Source organism: Grampus griseus, assembly GCF_964374135.1.
Source record: "Grampus griseus genome assembly, chromosome: 2".
Lineage (NCBI taxonomy): Eukaryota > Metazoa > Chordata > Mammalia > Artiodactyla > Delphinidae > Grampus > Grampus griseus.
The window spans coordinates 157885715-157904952 of record NC_139018.1 but is presented as its reverse complement, the minus strand read 5'-3'; the positions used below and the strand labels follow the sequence as shown (position 1 = coordinate 157904952).

The window sequence follows — 19238 nt, the reverse complement described above, 5'->3', positions numbered from 1 at the left end:
AGTTTTCATTAAGTTTAGAAAGTTGTTGGCCATTCTTTTCTTCAAATATCTTTTTTCTGTCTCTTTCCTCCACCTCTTTGGGGCATTGTATATTTAGCCACTTGAATTCCTGGTCAGGGAATTAAGATCCCGCATGCTGTGCGGCATAGCCCAAAAAAAAAAAAAATGTATTTGTTCAATGTATGGATGAGTGAAGGTGAAAATGCACAGTGCTTTATACACAAAAATTACTCATATATTTTATTTCTATCTTTGTTTTCTTCCTAATGCAGATTCTGTTAGCTTATTGAAAATTCAGGATGCAGTTCTTTCATATGAAAGATTAATAGAACTTAAAAAAAATCAATGTGAACTACTTACAGGAAAAAATAAAAAAATGGAAAGTAAGGTTAGTGGGCTACAAAAGGAGCTATCAGAAACAAAAGAAATGAAATCACAGTTAGAGCATCAAAAAGTGCAGTGGGAACAAGAGCTCTGCAGCTTGAGGTATTGAACATCTTGGTTTTAAAGAAATATTTGAACTGTTTTTATTTACTGTAATACTACAGATGTGTATTTACTTTAATACTATGGGAAGTTTTATAATTGCTAAGTTACCTGCTGGTATTTTACAGGGGAGAAAACTTCATTAGTATTGTGGAGTGTGAAATTCTTGGAAATAATACAGCAAGTTCTTAACAGTGGATACTTCTACTAAAAATTTAATGTATATATTTCCAAATCATCATTTTCATGGCCATACAGAAGTCCTCCATATGAAGCCTCATTTTTTTTGTAATCTCTCTCTTTTTTTAAATTTTATTTATTTTTTTATACAGCAGGTTCTTATTAGTTATCCATTTTATACATATTAGTGTATACATGTCAATCCCAAGCTCCCAGTTCATCCCACCCCCCTGCTTTCCCCTCTTGGTGTCCATACGTTTGTTCTCTACATCTGTGTCTCTATTTCTGCCTTGCAAACCAGTTCACCTGTACCATTTTTCTAGATTCCACATATATGTGTTAATATACGATATTTGTTTTTCTCTTTCTGACTTACTTCACTCTGTATGACAGTCTCTAGATCCATCCATGTCTCAACAAATGACCCAATTTCGTCCCTTTTTATGGCTCAGTAATATTCCATTGTATATATGTGCCACATCTTCTTTATCCATTCGTCTGTCGATGGGCATTTACGTTGCTTCCATGACCTGGCTATTGTAAATAGTGCTGCAGTGAACATTGAGGTGCTTGTGTCTTTTTGAATTATAGTCATTATTAACAAATTGAATTTCAGTTGTTTTTCATTTTTCTGTATTATATTTAATGCTACAAGGAACGTCTCTTCTATAAATTCATTTCTACATTTCTGATTATTTATTTTGAATAAATTCTTTAATATTGTGTTATTTGGTTAAAGTATGAGAACTTTTAAAAAAGGTCTTTGATCCATGTTTCTAAATTGTTCTCCAGAAAGTTTATATTACTTTACACTCCCACCCACAGAAGTATGAAATGGCCATTTTTCTCAAGACAAAATTTTTTAAAAAAATTATGCAGTTTTATTCTTAACATATGCATGGATGAAATAAAAGGTAAAAATGGAAGGTGATTACTGATTAGTTTATTCAATATCTCTTTCATACAGAGATAAAATTAGTTCAAAGGTTTGTACTGAAAGCACAAAATACTCTCTATTGTTTTTAATTAATATGGATCCTGCCTTATGGGATTTAAAATTATTTATTAAATAGATAATAATCAACAAGTTGAAGATGTTGCAAAAGAAGAAACATAAAAAGTGTGGGGCAACAGATATTAGATTCCCTAGCCTAGTCTTGGATTAGTGTCTGAAGATACGTGTTCCGTAAAAGACCTCTGCAGATTTTTATCTGGCACTGTAAGTCATTTAGGGGTACCTGCAGTATTTTATGAAGTTGAAATTTTATTTCTAGTGAACTTATGAACTTGTTTCTAAACAACAGCTTCTCTTTTTAATTAGTAACTAAATTATCTGTCCTGAAGGAGGAGTAATTATGACAGTGTGGAAAACAGGGTAATTTTCAACCTAACTTCACTGAATAATTTCAAAATTTCTTTCCTACACTATTCACCAGAGTTACTGTGGACTAAAACTTACTTAAGTGGCAGAATGTTTTTTCATTGCTCCCTTTCAAGTATATATATCTTTATGAAGAGATTGAAGTGAGGAATTAAAAATATGAGACCTAGAAAGGAAAAACAAAACTGGAGAACAGAAATTTCATTAGGATAGTAAATCAGCGGGTGAAGAGCCAGATCATAAAATGAACTTTTTATTTCCTAACAAACCACATTTTAAGGTAAACATATTTAACTGCAGATTCACCCTAAAACAAGAAGAAGAGAAGAGAAGAAATGCTGACATGTTATATGAAAAAATTAGGGAGCAGTTAAGAAGAAAAGAAGAGCAATACAGTAAAGAAGTTGAAATGAAACAACAACTTGAACTCAATCTCAGAGCACTAGACACGGAACTGAGGACTGTGAGAAATAATCTGAATCAGGTAAATTAATCTTTGGTGAAAATTTCAAATTTCCAACAGTATTTCATCAGTATTATTTGTAATATCTCTTTGATTTAATATATATTATTTAGGTTTAAAACAAAAAGTGTTATCTCATCCTAAATATGAACTATGACATTTACAGCTTAAATTATTAATTTCTTGCCATTCTTAGCTTCTAATACATGCTCTGTGTATGTTTTCTGAATGGAGAAATGGAAGGTAAATTGAGCTTAATGATTAACATAATGATTGGCATTTTTGGTCCATTCGAAAGTAATATTCTTAATTCCAATCTATGTGTTAATTTTGGCTTTTTTATGTTAAAATACAGGCTAAATTGCTTTGGGACTGTGATGGAACTAGTTAAACGCTTTGTAAAAAGATTTTCTTTCACAATACTATATCTCCCTGTATTTTTGCTCTGTGATAAGTTTAGCAGTCATTTAAATTAAAATCTTAAGTTATTCATGTGGGATAAAGATCCTTGTGTTTATTTAAAAAGGCTACTTCCTTTTAACAGTTTTTTTTTTTTTTAATTCTGCTCTTAAGCTTTTGACATTTTTTTTTTTAATGGTATGAGACCAAAAACCTCATGAAATGTGTCTCCAGGTTGTAGAAGAGCGAAATGACACTCAGAGGCAGCTTTCTCGAGAGCGGAATGCCAGAATTTTACAAGATGGAATCCTGACCAATCACCTTGCCAAACAAAAGGAGATAGAAATGACTAATAAGGAAATGAATTCTGAGGTATTTTCTTTAATCATTTTCAAATATTTGTGTGTATGTATCTGTATATATTTTAAAAACCAATACTATACATCACAGACAGTATAGAGGATATTTAAAACCTATTTAAGTATATTTTTGGGGGGGTGACGTTTCTCGTCCATTGGATATTTAATATTTTTAATTCAAACATAATTGAATTATCTTTAATTAAATTTAATTCAAGTAGTATTTTTAATTCAAATCCATTTGTCTGCAACAGTCAAGCAGTGACGTACAATAGCCTCATCCAAGGAGAGGCTTTTAGTATTTTCCATAGGAACTGATGAACTTTTCATAATCTCAAAACTATTGCTACCATCTAGAAAAGTCTGCACCCTGATGGTGGTTTAGGCAGGGAAGACCATGTGTGCTCCACCATCGACCACACTACCCAACCAAATCCCAGCACTGAATACGATCTTGCCCTCTGCTTTGGAGTGAACATGTCAATCACTATGCACCTCATCATTTTCAGTGTCTAAATCAGAGTCTGTTCTTAGTTTCACTGTCATTTCTTTAACCAGTACCCCATCAATGACATTTTTACATCATTTACAATTTTTCAGTATCATAAAAGCTGCAACATTAGTGGTAAAAACTTTTTTTTTTTTTGCGGTACGCGGGCCTCTCACTGTTGCGGCCTCTCCCGTTGCGGAGCACACGCTCCGGACGCGCAGGCTCAGCGGCCATGGCTCACTGGCCCAGCCGCTCCACGGCATGTGGGATCTTCCCGGACCGGGGCACGAACCCGTGTCCCCTGCATCGGCAGGCGGACTCTCAACCACTGCGCCACCAGGGAAGCCCGTAAAAACATTTTTGAGCACTTAAAAAAATTATTTCCTCAGAATAAACTTATAAAATACCAAAAAAAAAAAAAAAGAAAACCCCAAAACAAACAAACAAAACAACATTATGGTTTTTGGCAGTGATTTCACTTCCTTGATAGATTAATAGAGAGGTTAGTTTATCCCTTCCACTGATGGTAAGGAGGAAAGGTATAGCCAGTTCAGAGACCGTCTTTTGGATGTCGTTCTTCTACTTGTGAGAAAATTAACACTTTGCTCCATGTAGTGTCCTATTTCAGTACAAGGAACTTTTGAACATAGTGATAGATATGCCATAATATTTATTTAGTGATAATTTATTGATAAGTATTTTATTTTTAGTGAAACAGTTCATTGTATTTCCCCCTACCTTACTATTTTAAGCATTATGAAGAGAGAATAAAAGTGATTGCAACAGCGAATAATCTCATGATTTTCTAAGATCTCTATAAATTTTACCTTATTTACCACTAGTGTATGTACCATTAGTGAAATATAAGGCTCATTTCATATTTATATGTTTGTACTAGAGAACTAGCTGTGGTTTGGTGTAAGGGGACTCATAGTAAAGTCAGAAGACCTGGAGAAACGCCTGCAGCTTGCTTGTAGTTTTGACTTCCTCATTTCCAGGACTGTCATAGCTAAATGAGTTAATTGACGTTTGTAGAAGTGCTTATTTAGTACAGTTATCAGTAGATGTAATTCTTGTAACTGACTATAAAAATATTAGAAACATAGAATATTTATGGAATATTCTCAGGACTATACAAATATTAGAAACGTAGAATATTTATGGAATATTCTCAGGAAAATTTTTTTTTTTTTTTTTTTTTTTTTTTGCGGTACGCAGGCCTCTCACTGTTATGGCCTCTCCCGTTGCGGAGCACAGGCTCCAGTCACACAGGCTCAGCGACCATGGCTCACGGGCCCAGCCGCTCTGCGGCATGTGGGATCTTCCCGGACCGGGGCACAAACCCGTGTCCCCTGCATCGGCAGGCGGACTCTCAACCACTGCGCCACCAGGGAAGCCCAGGCAAAAAATTTTTGAGGAAATTTAATCTGTCGAAATATATACAGAGCTAAGGCTTTTACTATGGGGTAGCTGTATAGGTTAGATAGCAGATGAGCAAATTTTTTTTTAAGCTAGCGGGTGGTATTTTATTTTATTTTTTATTGAAGTATAGTTGATTTACAATATTGTGTTAGTTTCAGGTATACAGCACAGTGATTCAGTTTTGTATATATATATATATATATATATATATATATATATACCTTTATAGATTCTTTTTCCAAATATTGAGTGTAGTTCCCTGTGCTACACAGTAGGTCATTGTTGGTTATCCGTTTTTTATATAGTAGTGTGTATATATTAATCCCAACCTCCTAATGAATCCCTCCCCCTCTTTCCCCTTTAGTAACCATAAGTTTGTTTTCTATGTCTGTGAGTCTCTCTGTTTTGTAAATAAGTTTATTTGTATCATTTTTTTAGATTCCATGTATAAGCGATATCATATGATATTTGTCTTTCTGTCTGGCTTACTTCACTTAGTATGATAGTCTCTAGGTCCATCCATGTTGCTGCAAATGGCATTATTTCATTCTTTTTTATGGCTGAGTAGTATTCCATTGTATAAATATATCACATCAGATGCAATTTTTAAGTGTAGTCAGATTTATTAATCATTTATTTTAAGCCTTCTGGGTTTGTTATAATTTAGAGAAAGGCCTTTCCAATTCTGAGCTTCTTAAGAATTCTCTTGTGGTTTCTTTTTTGCTTTCGTGGATTCATTGTCTTTAATTAAATTTTTGAACTTTTGAAGATTTCTGCTTGCAAGAAGTCTGAGGTTTGTATCCAACCTTATTTTTTCCAGTTGGATATCCACTTATTGCAGCCTTTTCATTGTATAAACATATAGGTTAGTCTTTCAGAGGAAATCATGAAATGTCAATTTATTGAGTACTAGCTAAAATCTCCTCTGTTTCACTTAGGTGTCCAATAGTCCTGAAAAAGAAAAAGATCTGTTACATAAAAACCACATCTTGCAGGACGAAGTTGCCATGCTAAGACTGGAAATAGACACAATAAAATGTCAGAACCAGGAAAAGGAAAAGAAATATTTTGAGGACATTGAAATTGTAAAAGAAAAGAATGATGATCTTCAAAAGACAATAAAACTGAATGAGGAAACATTAACAAAGACAACATTCCAATATACTGGACAGCTTAATGTTCTGACAGCTGAGAATACAATGCTAAACTCTAAGCTGGAGAATGAAAAACAAAGCAAAGAAAGACTGGAAACAGAAGTGGAATCCTACCGTTCTAGACTGGCTACCGCCATACATGATCACCATCAAAGTCAGACATCAAAAAGAGACCTGGAACTTGCCTTCCAGAGAGCAAGAGATGAGTGGTTACGCTTGCAGGACAAAATGAATTTTGATGTGTCTAACCTGAACGATAACAATGAGATGCTTTCCCAGCAACTTTCTAAAGCTGAAAGTAAATTCAATAGCCTAGAAACCCAGCTCCATCACACGAGGGATGCTCTCAGAGAAAAGACTTTGATGTTAGAACGTGTACAGAGAGACCTAAGCCAAGCACAGTGTCAAAAGAAGGAAATTGAACACATGTATCAAAGCGAACAAGGCAAAGTGAATAAATACATTGGAAAGCAGGAATCCTTAGAAGAGAGATTATCTCAACTCCAGAGTGAAAACATGTTGCTCAGACAGCAACTGGATGATGCGCAAAACAAAGCCGACAGTAAAGAGAAGACGGTAATTAACATCCAAGACCAGTTTCAGGATATTGTGAAAAAACTTCAAGCTGAAAGTGAAAAACAAGGTCTGATGCTGGAGGAAAGAAACAAGGAGTTAATCAATGAGTGTAATCATTTAAAAGAGAGAATGTATCAGTATGAAAATGAGAAAACAGAAAGAGAAGTAAGTATCCAAGAAGAGAAATAATTCTCAGACTTCCTGAAAGAAAATTCAAAGTGATTTTGATTATGGCTAAATGTTGAATCTAGTTGAATATAAAAAATATATAGACTATAAATCTATAGACTGTAAATCAGCCTAAAAGCATACCTTGTATCCAGCAAATAAAGAATTAGACCTGAGAGGTGCTTTACTTTGAGTAGAGACATTGTGTCACCTATGAAATTTTAAGAGATTAAGTTATAAATTGTTAATGGGTATAGACAGGTATTAGTAACTTACTCTTCTACTGCTAAGATAATAATTTTAATCTTTATGTCACATTTTAGTATCATGATGAAGCAGATAAATGAAACGCTCAGATCTAAAATGAATTATTTTGAAATTAAGATTCAGTTGTGTGTATTACCTTGACAGTCAATTCCAGATTTCCCAGATGAACTGATGTGTCGATGCCATATCTCATAGTACTTTTCCTTCAGTAGCTTGTCATAAGTTTTTAGTTGATATAATTTTATTTTTATTCATGTCAATTAGAATTAATTTGGGAAATAGTTCAGCCTCAAACCATGTATTCTTATGACCTCTCAACTCTTTAAAGGCATCTGCTTTTCATTAAATCATAATTTGGGATTAAAGTAGTGAGCTTTAGCAAAACTATACTTGATTTAATCTTCCCACTTCTATTTATAATTTACTTGGAACATTTTTACAAATAATTTGCTCATAATTCTCATTTCAAGGCTCAGTTACTATCATTTGGATATAAATTTGTCCAATACAAAGAGAATTGTAGCTCTCTGTGACTTATTAATTTGACATTGGACTCCCATTTTCAGACTAGTGAGGGGTGACAGATTCATGAGTAGCAGGAATAGAGTGGGGGACAGGGTCATAGGGGCTGCCATCGGGAGGCAGAGGGAGGCCCTGAAGGTCTCATTTTAATTCTAGGAATTAAAATGGGAATGACCTCATTTTAATTCTGAGATAGGAATCTATTGAGCACTGGATTGAATATGTGAGGATCTCTGAAGTTAATCGAAGCCTCCAGTAGAGAAGAGGGAAGATGTTCCCACCACTTGTCCCACCTACACACTCATTTCTTTCTGAGACTTAAGGAGGTCCTCAAGCTCTGCAAATTGATCGGGAAGGGCGGGGAGTGGATAGCGGGACTGAATCCATTGTCTAAGTAACTTAATAGCGATAAGGCCGGAGGGTAACACCTTCTGTGTCTTAAACCAAATTCAGTGAGCAGGAAGGTGCACATACGAGAAGAAGGAGACAAATTGATGTCTCTGGTGACAGTTTTCAAAGTACATATGTTGGAGTTATCTATTATTAACATAACTTAATAATAAGGTAATTTATAAAATCAGTGACAGAGTATCTTATTAGGCACTTGTGAGACAACTTCAACAAGAACTGGCTGATACCCTAAAAAAGCAATCTATGTCAGAGGCTTCACTGGAGGTCACGTCACGTTATCGTACTAATTTAGAAGATGAGGCACAGGATTTAAAGAAAAAATTACGTCAAGTCACCAGTCAGGTATGTATGAAATTTAACGTGTCAATACTTAATGTATAGGATAAAGTGTTTTAGGACACTAATTTTCTTGGACGGCTTTCTTTTGTATTTTCGTTACAAGTAAATTTATTACAATTTTGTTATCTTTATAATGCACTTGTTTCTTAAACTCCGACTTTCATTCTGCCGTTTGCATTATATATTTTTTCTTACAATGTTTACCCTTAGGAAAGTTGAGAATTGTGCATGATTCCTCACAGAAGTTGAGAGACTTTTTTTTCCATTAAACAGTATTTTTTAGTGATATCTCTACTACCATGATGAAGCAAGCCAGATAAAATCAGAGGATAATGTTTAATGGAATGTTCCATAAAATTGTCATTTTTCATCTTCACTTTCGTGAATGGATATAGTATCTGTGGATATTTATTTCATGGATTTCAGAATAACTTGTACAGAAAGGTCATTATACAAACCAGTTGAAGTTAGGCATTGCCTTCATTTTCTTTTCATTTTAGATATATTGTAAAAGCTTAGAGATACTCAGATCGTGTATAGTATGTACACCCAAAATAAAAAATTAAGAAAATTATATAGATCCTGCCATTGTAATTTTTAAGAAAACTATTGAGATAATTCACATGTCGTATAATTCACCCATTTAAAATGTGTAGTTGAATTTCTCCTTGTATATTCAGAGAGTCGTGCACTTGGCACCACAGTCAATTATAGAGCATCTCCATCACCCACAAAGGAAAACCCTGCATCCCTTAGCCATCACCCATGGCCCCCATCTCCCTCAGCCCCAGCAACCACCAGTCTAATCTCTGTCTCTGTAGATGTGCCTATTCTGGGTATTTCATATAAATGGAATCACACAGTATGTGGTCCTTTGTGATTAGCTTTTCTCATTTGACGTAACATTTTCGAGGTTCATCCATGTTATAGCGCATATCAGTACTTCCATTTCTGTTTATTGTCGAACAGCACGTTATGTGGCTAAGCCATTCATCCATTCATCAGTTGATGGGCCTTTGGGTTATTTCCACCTTTGGGCTGTTAATAATGCTGCTGTGAACATTCATTTACAAGTTACTGTGTGGACATAATTTTTATCTCCCTGCTGTTGGATTTTATCCTCTGAGTTAATTGGCTGATTTCACCTTTTCTTGGCCTTTACTCATGCTGTCCTTTCTGTCTTTACAGTTTCTTTTCCTCCTGCCTAATCCTCCATTTATTCAGACCTGGACCCCAGTCTTCTCCATGAAGCTCTCTCTGACTGTCCTAGCTCTCATTGACCCTGTCATCTAGTCTGTGAAGAACAGTTTAGCCCTTAGTTTTACACTGTTTTAATTTTTTTCATGAGAGAGAATCTTGTCTAAGTATAAATTTGTCTAACAGAGAATACTTATTGATATGCACGGCACCTGTCTTGCATAAATTGAAAATATTTTAGCTTAACAGTTGCTAGGATACAATTAAGTACTTTATACCATACCAATAATTTTTTCTTGGAGCTATTGATATAATAAATCTTGTATTAAAATGTATTTTAAGCAATTAAATATAAAATTAAAAGCTCTTAATCTAATAGAGGAGAATTGTTCAATTAAATGCTCTTTTTTTTTTCCCTCACTCTGGAAAAAAAATCTAAATTTACCTTCCTTCATTATGCAGCCAGAACTGGGGATTTTGACATTTATAGCCTTTCACCAACTGTAAAGCTCTGTGGATAGCTTCTCCGATATCCATACCACATAACCTTAATTTTCTCATCCGAGTACTTTCTAGACATAAACAGTTGCTGGGAGTGAACTGATTCAGAACTTTGATTTAGCAATAGGGTGATATTTCCATGCCAGTGACTTAACCCTTCCTCTGATGGTCATGTAAGTTATGTACCACTCAATCCAGGAGGTGCTATTCGCATATTAAATCCATGATCACTGCCCACTGAGTAGTACAGAGAGGAAGTAAGTTATAAATTATTATAAGTGGAAAAAAGTACTGGTTGATTAGTGGAATCAGTGAAAGTTTTTGAAGTACTGGGCACATACATTCTGGTCCTCACACTCCCCGTTTACTGCCAATTTCAATGGTATGGAGAATGCTTTCAGTGGGACTTGTACAGGAGACCACTTCTGTTGGCATGCCATCTGCCTAAAATATCAAATTGTTTAGAACATAAAATACAGCAATAGTAATAATTCTAATTGTAAACACTTAGCATTTACTATGCGCCACGTACTTTTCTAAATACGTTATGTATACCCCCCTCCCCCAATTTAATCTTCCTGACATCCCAGTGAGCTCAGTGCTATTATTATCTTCATTTTACGGCTGGAGAAACTGAGACACAGAAAATTTAAGTAATTTGCTCAAGGACATCCAGCAAATAACTGGTGGAATTGGGACTCAGACCCACGCATTCTGGCTCCTGTGTAGATACTGCCTCTCACACTAGTCGCTGAAGCATCTGGTTGTCACCAACAGTAGTGTGTAGTGTGAACGTTCATAATCACTGGAAGAGCTGTGGTCATTCACATATGTGGATATTTAAAATTATAATTGGTATAGAGCGTGGAATAAAAAATATAAATATCTTTCCCCATTTGGCCAATTTATAAGTTTGTGTATTTATTTGATAAAATATAATTTAAAGCATGAATGATGTTGTGGTTTAGTACTAGAGGTCAGTAACTTGTAAAGGGCCAGATAGTAAATATTTTAGGCTTTGTGGTTCATGAGGTGTCTGTTGTAGCAACTCAACTCTGCTGTTGCAGCAGGAAAGTAGTCATAAACAATATGCAGATGAAAGACATAAAAACAGATGATGGCAGATTTGCTAGATTATCAGTAATTTTAAAAAATTTTTTCTCCTTTTAGTTGCAGGAAGCACAGGATCGACGTACAGAGGCCATGAGATGTGCTGAGAAGACGCAGGATCACATCCAAAAGTACAATTTAAAGCAGCACAGAAAATAACTTAAGTATAGAGCAGATAAGCAGTATAGTATGAGAATTATATCAGTAATGACAATAAATACATCATTGTGAGGCTGGGTAAACACTTCAGCTTTGAGCTATTTTGAAATGCGTAATTTTTCTCCATTATTTCTAAATTTTTCACATTATCCACAGAACACAACTAGAAAACGGCACAATTGCCAAATCATCTACTTTTCAAAATTCTAAGAACGTATGTAATTGAACCTGCAGGTGTTTGTTCAGAAAATGTGTGTGGTATTTTAAAAATCTATGTGTGAGAATAATTAGTTTAAAATATGCATTTTAGGCTTGAAACTGAAAATGCCAAGTTAAAAGCTGCAGTCAAAAAGCAAGCCGGCAAAATTGAACAGCTTCAGAAAAACCTGTTAAGTACAAGTTCAGTAAGTCAATCTCTTAATTTCTGTCATGCTGAAAAGGAATTTTAATTTTTATACTAGTAATATATAAGAATATTTTGGACAATATGAAAAGTCTCATTGATAAAAGAGCTTATTTTTATATTGATACTACTTGCTACTAGTAGCATAATTCCTCTTTATAGAGGAAGTTGACTGAAATAATAAAATTGATTTTTCTAGTAAGATTTTAATTAAAAAGATTGTGACAGTCCAAAAGCAATATTTTATGTATACCACATTTTGTTAATTCATTCATCTGTCAATGAACACTGGGATTTTTCCACCTTCTGGCTATTGTTAATAATGCTGCTATGAACAGTGGTACACAAATATCTGTTTGAGTCCAGAAATTTGAGTAATGATTTGATCTAGAATTCTGAATTTCCCTTGTAATGTAAACCCTCCAGTGCTATTTTGAGAATGAATTACTTTTTTTTTTTTTTTTTTTTTGCGGTATGCGGGCCTCTCACCGCTGTGGCCTCTCCCGTCGCGGAGCACAGTCTCCGGACGCGCAGGCTCAGTGGCCATAGCTCACGGGCCCAGCCGCGCCGCGGCATGTGGGATCTTCCCGGACCGGGGAACGAACCCGTGTCCCCTGCATCAGCAGGTGGACTCTCAACCACTGCGCCACCAGGGAAGCCCGGGAATGAATTACTTTTAATGTTGTAGTTCGTTTTATTTATCAAGAAGGAATACTAACTAGGTCACTATGCAAGCATTTTTCTGAAAAGAATGTATTTTTTCCTTTCTTGGATTTTATTTTACTTTATTTTTTAAAGATCTTTTTTGATGTGGACCATTCTTAAAGTCTTTATTGAATTTGATACAATACTGCTTCTCTTTTATGTTTTGGTTTTTTGGCCAGGAGGCATGTGGGATCTTAGCTCCCTGACCAGGGATCGAACTCCCTGCATTGGAAGGCAAAGTCTTAACCACTGGACCTCCAGGGAAGTCCCCCTTTTTTCTGTTAAAAAAAGAAAAGAGATGCCAGTGAAAAAGTAGAAATGGCTGCTCAGTCAGGGCCTTACATAGTAACAGGTGCTCCTAGCATAGCAAGTTCAGGAACAATTTTTTTCCCAGACACTTGAGTTAATCAGCCTTTCAAAGGTGTAACGGCCAGTCTCAGAAAAGACTGATGTGTAATCCAGGATTCCAATTTATCAATGTATAGTGAAAGCTATGTAACTATTTACCAAGCAGAAAGGGACTCTCCTGCCATTTATACTCTCCTTTGTAGGGGAAGCTACCTATGATTTAAAAATCAGAAGATTCTATTGTGAACCCTAAGTTGGAGGGATGAGGTAGCACCTACCAACTCGTCTCTTTCCATCACAATAGTTAGATTCATGCAGTGTCATTATACAGATATACCTGTCAGGGGAACTAGAACGTTCTATTGACTGGCCCTTCTTGTGTTAAAGAAACATTGAAAATTATTTTTTCTAGACTTGATATAAATTAGTCACATTGTATTAGCATACTTTTCATACAAGTGACAATACAATATGTTGACAAAAGGAGTCTTATGTGAATGAGAGTGCCAGATGTCCCCTTACATTGTCAAACAGAAATCTATTCGGGTATCAGAAATTGAAAATTTTGTAAGAATACCCCACACTGATTAAGCATATTAAAAATATAATTAGGGATTTTCTGTAGATTCCTATAGAAATGAGTTAGGATTATGACATAGAATTATTGGCCACTTTAAGGTCTACACAAATCAAAAATTTAATGAGACAGCTTTTCACCAATTCAGTCAGTAGCCCTGGCTTCTCTAGAAAGTTCTCATCTCAGGAATCCCCAGGCCAGAGCCAACCTGAGTTAAGATATATGGTCAGCACAGTGTTGAGATGAAGAATCTGGGCTGGGAAGAAGAGAGAGCTCTATCTGACTCAAGACTCCAAACAGTATAGTTGAGTATTCACCTGAAAGGAGTGTCAGAAGACTTCCATAAGGTCAGGTCTCTGTGGAATAGGAAACTATTCAAAAGAAAACAAGGGCAGGGACTTCCCTGGTGCAGTGGTTAGGAATCCGCCTGCCAATGCATTGGACATGGGTTCGATCCCTGGTCTGGGAAGATCCCACAAGCCGGGGAGCCACTAAGCCCGTGCACCACAACTACTGAGCCTGCACTCTACAGCCCGTGAGCCACAACTACTGAGCCCATGTGCTGCAACTACTGCAGCCCACGTGCCTAGAGCCTGTGCTCTGCAACAAGAGAAGCCACTACAGTGAGAAGCCCGCGCACCACAGTGAAGAGAAGCCCCCACTCACCGCAACTGGAAAAAGCCCGCACCCAGCAACATAGATCCAATGCAGCCAAAAAGAAAAAGAAAACAAGGTCAAATAATTGATAATCTGATCCTTGTGAAAAACTTTCTCATTATAAAAGGAAATAAAGACAAAGTATGCTGGTCAACATCCTAAGGGTGAGGGTGCCCCCCAAGATTAGAAAATAACACTACACTCAAAGTAACACCAATAAGAATAAACATAAAGTGTCCAAGAATAGCTCTGTACAAGGATAATCCACACCAAGTAATGACTCATGAGTGTGGCTGAGGATGTTGTCTATGAGGAGCGAGGAGCGGGAATGAAAAGTACAGGTGATCTCAGCAAAGGGGTCAAGGCTGGAAAGGTAGGTTAGGGAATCCAGTACGAAGCCTTGAGATGTAGGGAGCCCTGAGAGAATTTAGAAAGAGGATTAGAAAGGGTCAAGGACTGAACATCAAGGGTTACTGTCATTCAAACTGAGGTGGGCTCAGAGGAGCAGAGGCAGAGTGTGGTCATGTTAGCAGTTGCTGCTGAGAAGTAAAGCAGGGTAAGGACTGAAGAAACGGTTCTTGATGACCCTCAAAACTTTTAGTGGAGTTACAAGATTGAAAGTCAATTTAGTGTAAAAGAAGAGAATAAGTGATGAAAGATGAATTGTGGATGAGACCGTGCGTTAAAGAATGTAAGAGTCCAGGACTCTCCTGGTAGTGCAGTGGTTAAGAATCCGCCTGCCGGGCTTCCCTGGTGGTGCAGTGGTTGAGAGTCCGATGCAGGGGACACGGGTTTGTGCCCCGGTCCGGGAGGATCCCGCATGCCGCAGAGCGGCTGGGCCCGTGAACCATGCCTGCTGAGCCTGCACGTCCGGATCCTGTGCTCCGCAACGGGAGAGGTCACAACAGTGAGAGGCCTGTGTACCACAAAAAAAAAAAAAAAAAAAAAAAGAATCTGCCTGCCAATGCAGGGGACACGGGTTCGAGCCCTGGTCCGGGAAGATCCCACATGCCGCAGAGCAACTAAGCCTGTGCGCCACAACTACTGAGCCTGCGCTCTAGAGCCCGGGAGCCACAACTACTGAGCCCATGTGCCTAGAGCTCATGCTCCGCAACAAGAGAAGTCACCACAATGAGAAGCCTGCGCACCACAACGAAGAGTTGCCCCCGCTCACCACAACTAGAGAAAGCCCGCACGCAGCAACAAAGACCCAACGCAGCCAAAAATAAATAAATAAAATTAATTAATTAATTAAAAAAAGAATGTAAGAGTCCAGTGGCAGGGGTGGGGGAGAAAAAGGATGAGAGAAAAAGCTACAAGAATCAAGAAGAAATTACATTTTTATTTAGTGTATAGAAGACTTAAACTTTATTTAAAGAGAAGAATGGTTAATAGAAATGGAGAAATTAAAACCTATGGAAGAATGCTTACGGAGAATAAAAGGCTTTATCTCATGTTGTGTGGGAATTTTTCAAAGATTATATTAGTAGGATGTGATTTAACAAAACCTGGAGTATCTTAAACCATTGATGAAAATGTTTCTAGGGCATCTTTAGAAACTAAAACGTAAATATAGCCACTCTTTAAAAAAATTTCATTAACGTGTAAAAACCTCTGGGTTATTTATTTATTTATTTATTTATTATTATTTTGGTTGCTCCAAAATAATAATTGGTTGCAGCAGACAGGCTCCCCAGTTGCAGCAGGTGTGCTCCTTAGTTGTGGCATGCAACCTCTTAGTTGCGGCCTGCATGTGGGATCTAGTTCTCTGACCAAGGATTGAACCCAGGCCCCCTGCATTGGGAGCACGGAGTCTTATCCACCATGCCACCAGGGAAGTCCCAAAATGTCTGTTTTTAACAAATAAATTTTGGCAATTTAAATTCTAGCAAAATGATGAAATGATGAAAATGAAAAATCAATATAAGCTGTTTCAAGAAAAGTCATTATTTTTGAAGTCTGTCCTTATTGGCATCAGGTTTATAAACTGTGTTTCACTATAAATGTATATTACTCATGAACTCATGAGAAGTAATATTTTTAAGAAAGAAGAGTAAGTCTCTAGGTTTTAAAAAATAATTAAAATTTTTTTTTTCAAAGTCTGAGGATGAAAAGGAGCAATTAAAGAAATGTATTGAGTTAAAACAGTCTCTGGAATATAATTTGGATCAAGAAATGAAGAAAAATAGTGAATTAGAAAAAGAGATTATTGGGTAAGATTTTAATATTTCTGATAATTTCAACTATTAACTAATTGATTTAACTATAATTTTGTTTTATTAAAACCTTAGATACAAATTCATTTTGTATGTGTATATTCATACTTAAATCATCCATCCTATTTAAAAGTTTACTTTAGAAACTCACAGCACAATCTGAAACTGTTTTGAGTGCCCCAGTATTACAGTTCCTCTTCAATGATTTCTGAAACAATAACAATAGTGTGCCTTGTGTATAGTAATGTCACTCTGCTCTTTATCATCTACCTTGAATTTTTATGTCTGCAAGATATCTTTGCTCTTTTTTGGTAATCCTGCCTTCTTTCAGTTGTGTCCTTCCCCTTCAGCGTTCAAGTATTTTAATATCTAAAAACCTATTTGTGTCACTGTTTAACAACATCAAAAACTACCTTGATTTTGCTTATATTTTCTTTCTGCTCTAAAAGTTTAGTTCTAGAATATACATACAAAAACATATGTATGACTTAAAGAATAATAACATTAGTGATCATGTTTTGACCACTCAGATTAAAAAAAAAAAAAAATAGAGTGTTTCCCAATGTCTGTGATGCCTCCACATGGCTTCCTTTCTGGTTATTTGCTGAGCATAGTTAGCCCTCAGCATCCACAGATTAAACCAACCTCAGATTGAAAGTATTCAGGGGGGAAAAAATTCCAGAATGTTCCAAAAAGCAAAACTTGGATTGGCCTCAGGTGGCAACTATTTCCATAGCATTTATTTACATTGTATTTATAACTATTTACATAGCATTTACCTTGTATTAGGTATTATAAGCGATCTAGAGATGATTTAAAGTATACAGGAGTATGTGCTTAGGAGGACTTGAGCATCTGTGGATTTTGGTATTATACTTATGGTTCTTCCCTGATTCTCATTAGTATTTTTCTCTCATTTAATTTTCTCTACATTGCTTGGCATTTTGTTAACATTGTGCTGGGCAAGATTTCTAGATCTCTTAAAACAGCTTGAAGAGACTGGTACACATTCTCTCTCTGCTGATTTCCTTTTTTATGCAGCTCAGCCTGGTTTTCTTCCCTGTCAACTCAGACTCCAAAGATTTTTCTTGTTTCCTTTTCTATTTTGAGTGAGTGTCGATGTTTTTTGTGTGTTCTTTCTTTCCTTCTTGCAGAGGCTGTGGTCAGTAAGTACCAAAATGTCTTTTTGTGTCTTTTCAAAACATTCATATATGATATGCTTTTCTTCTTCAACTTGGACACTGATCTCTGGTTTATAACTAGTATTTAATAATAAGTTAATATTTCATATTAACATACTAAAAATGGATACTAATAACAGCTTACTTATAAGAACTGTATAATATATGTATACACACACTATATTAACTCTTTACTTAGCGTGTGTCATAAAATTTTTCTTCATATTATTTACCTAAGATTATAATTTAGTCATTATGCTTTCAAACAATATTGGATTAGAACATATGAGAAAGAATTATAATTTATAGCATTTACTTTATATGATAGAACATATATCTGTTTAAATAATTATTAATTATCTACTCTTAAGAACTTGACTTATTCATTCTATGCATTTCTACAGACTTAAGAAACTCTTAAAAATGCCAAGAAGGAAGTTAAATGAATATGAAAATGGAGAGCTTAGTTTCCATGGAGATTTAAAAATCAATCAAATTGAAATGGATATTCAGATTAATATGCTAAAACATAAGGTAATTTTTAATCAGTTTTGGGACCCAAAAGTCACTTAATTTGGGGAAATAGAAATCACTCCATGCTTTGAGCAGTGAAACGCAGATTTGTCTCTTAATGTTTTAGATTTGATACCAGTAAAAAAGACAGCTTTTTCCGATATCATTTTTCCATAAAAAGGGCACACTGTTGACTGTCTGTGTCTTGAACCATGGCTAGTGATCTGAAGCTGAGCAGCACACCATTACCCCAAAGCATCCGTTATTTTTTGGTGACAGCTTTATTGAAATATAATGAACATACCATGTAGTTCACTCATTTAAACTGTACAATTCAGTGACTTTTAGTATATTCAAAAAGTTATACAGTTACCACCACAATCAATTTTAGACCATTTTCATCACCCTATAAAGAAACCCTATACGTTTTAGCCATCACCCTGTGCCAGTTTTCCCTTCCTCATATTCCCAGCCCTAGTACCACGACTGTACTCCCTGTTTCTATAGATTTGCCTATTTTGGATATTTCATGTCAGTGGAATCACAGAATATGGGGTCCTTTGTGACTGCCTTCTTTCATTCAGCATAATATTTTTAAGGTACATCTGTTTTGTAGCGTGGATCAATACTTCATTTCTTTTTATTGCTGAATAATATTCATTTGTATGGACATACCACGTTTTATTTATCCATTCATCAGTTGATGGACCTTTGGGTTGTTTCCACCTTTTTGGCTGTTGTTAATAATGCTGCTGTGAACATTCATGTCCAAGGTTCGGTGTGAACATATTTTTTTCATTTCTTTTTGGAATATACTTATGAATGGAATTGCTGTATCGTATGGTAACTGTTTAACCTTTTGAGGAACTGCTGCACTGCTTTCCGGAGTGGCTGCCCCATTTTGCATTTTTATCCAAAGTGTGTAAGCATTCCAATTTCTCTACATGCCCGTCAACACTTGTCATTACCGTCTTTCTGATTATAGCCATCCTAGTAGGTGTGAAGTGGCATCTCATTGTGATTTTGATTTGCGTTTTGCTGATGACTAATAATG

At 35.9% G+C, this 19238-nt stretch overlaps 1 protein-coding gene across 3 annotated transcripts in view; it reads left to right on the top strand.

Moving 5' to 3' along the window:
* The window catches only part of ANKRD26 (ankyrin repeat domain containing 26), a 92968-nt gene that overhangs the window by 57695 nt on the left and 16035 nt on the right, over positions 1 to 19238 (top strand). For all 3 annotated transcript variants that reach the window (XM_082649455.1, XM_082649454.1, XM_082649456.1), the window contains 9 exons: positions 273 to 486; positions 2348 to 2531; positions 3144 to 3281; positions 6119 to 7075; positions 8468 to 8620; positions 11486 to 11556; positions 11895 to 11988; positions 16375 to 16487; positions 18076 to 18205. In XM_082649455.1, the coding sequence (XP_082505581.1) occupies positions 273 to 486; positions 2348 to 2531; positions 3144 to 3281; positions 6119 to 7075; positions 8468 to 8620; positions 11486 to 11556; positions 11895 to 11988; positions 16375 to 16487; positions 18076 to 18205 (2054 nt within the window). The remainder of the gene's footprint in view (positions 1 to 272; positions 487 to 2347; positions 2532 to 3143; positions 3282 to 6118; positions 7076 to 8467; positions 8621 to 11485; positions 11557 to 11894; positions 11989 to 16374; positions 16488 to 18075; positions 18206 to 19238) is intronic.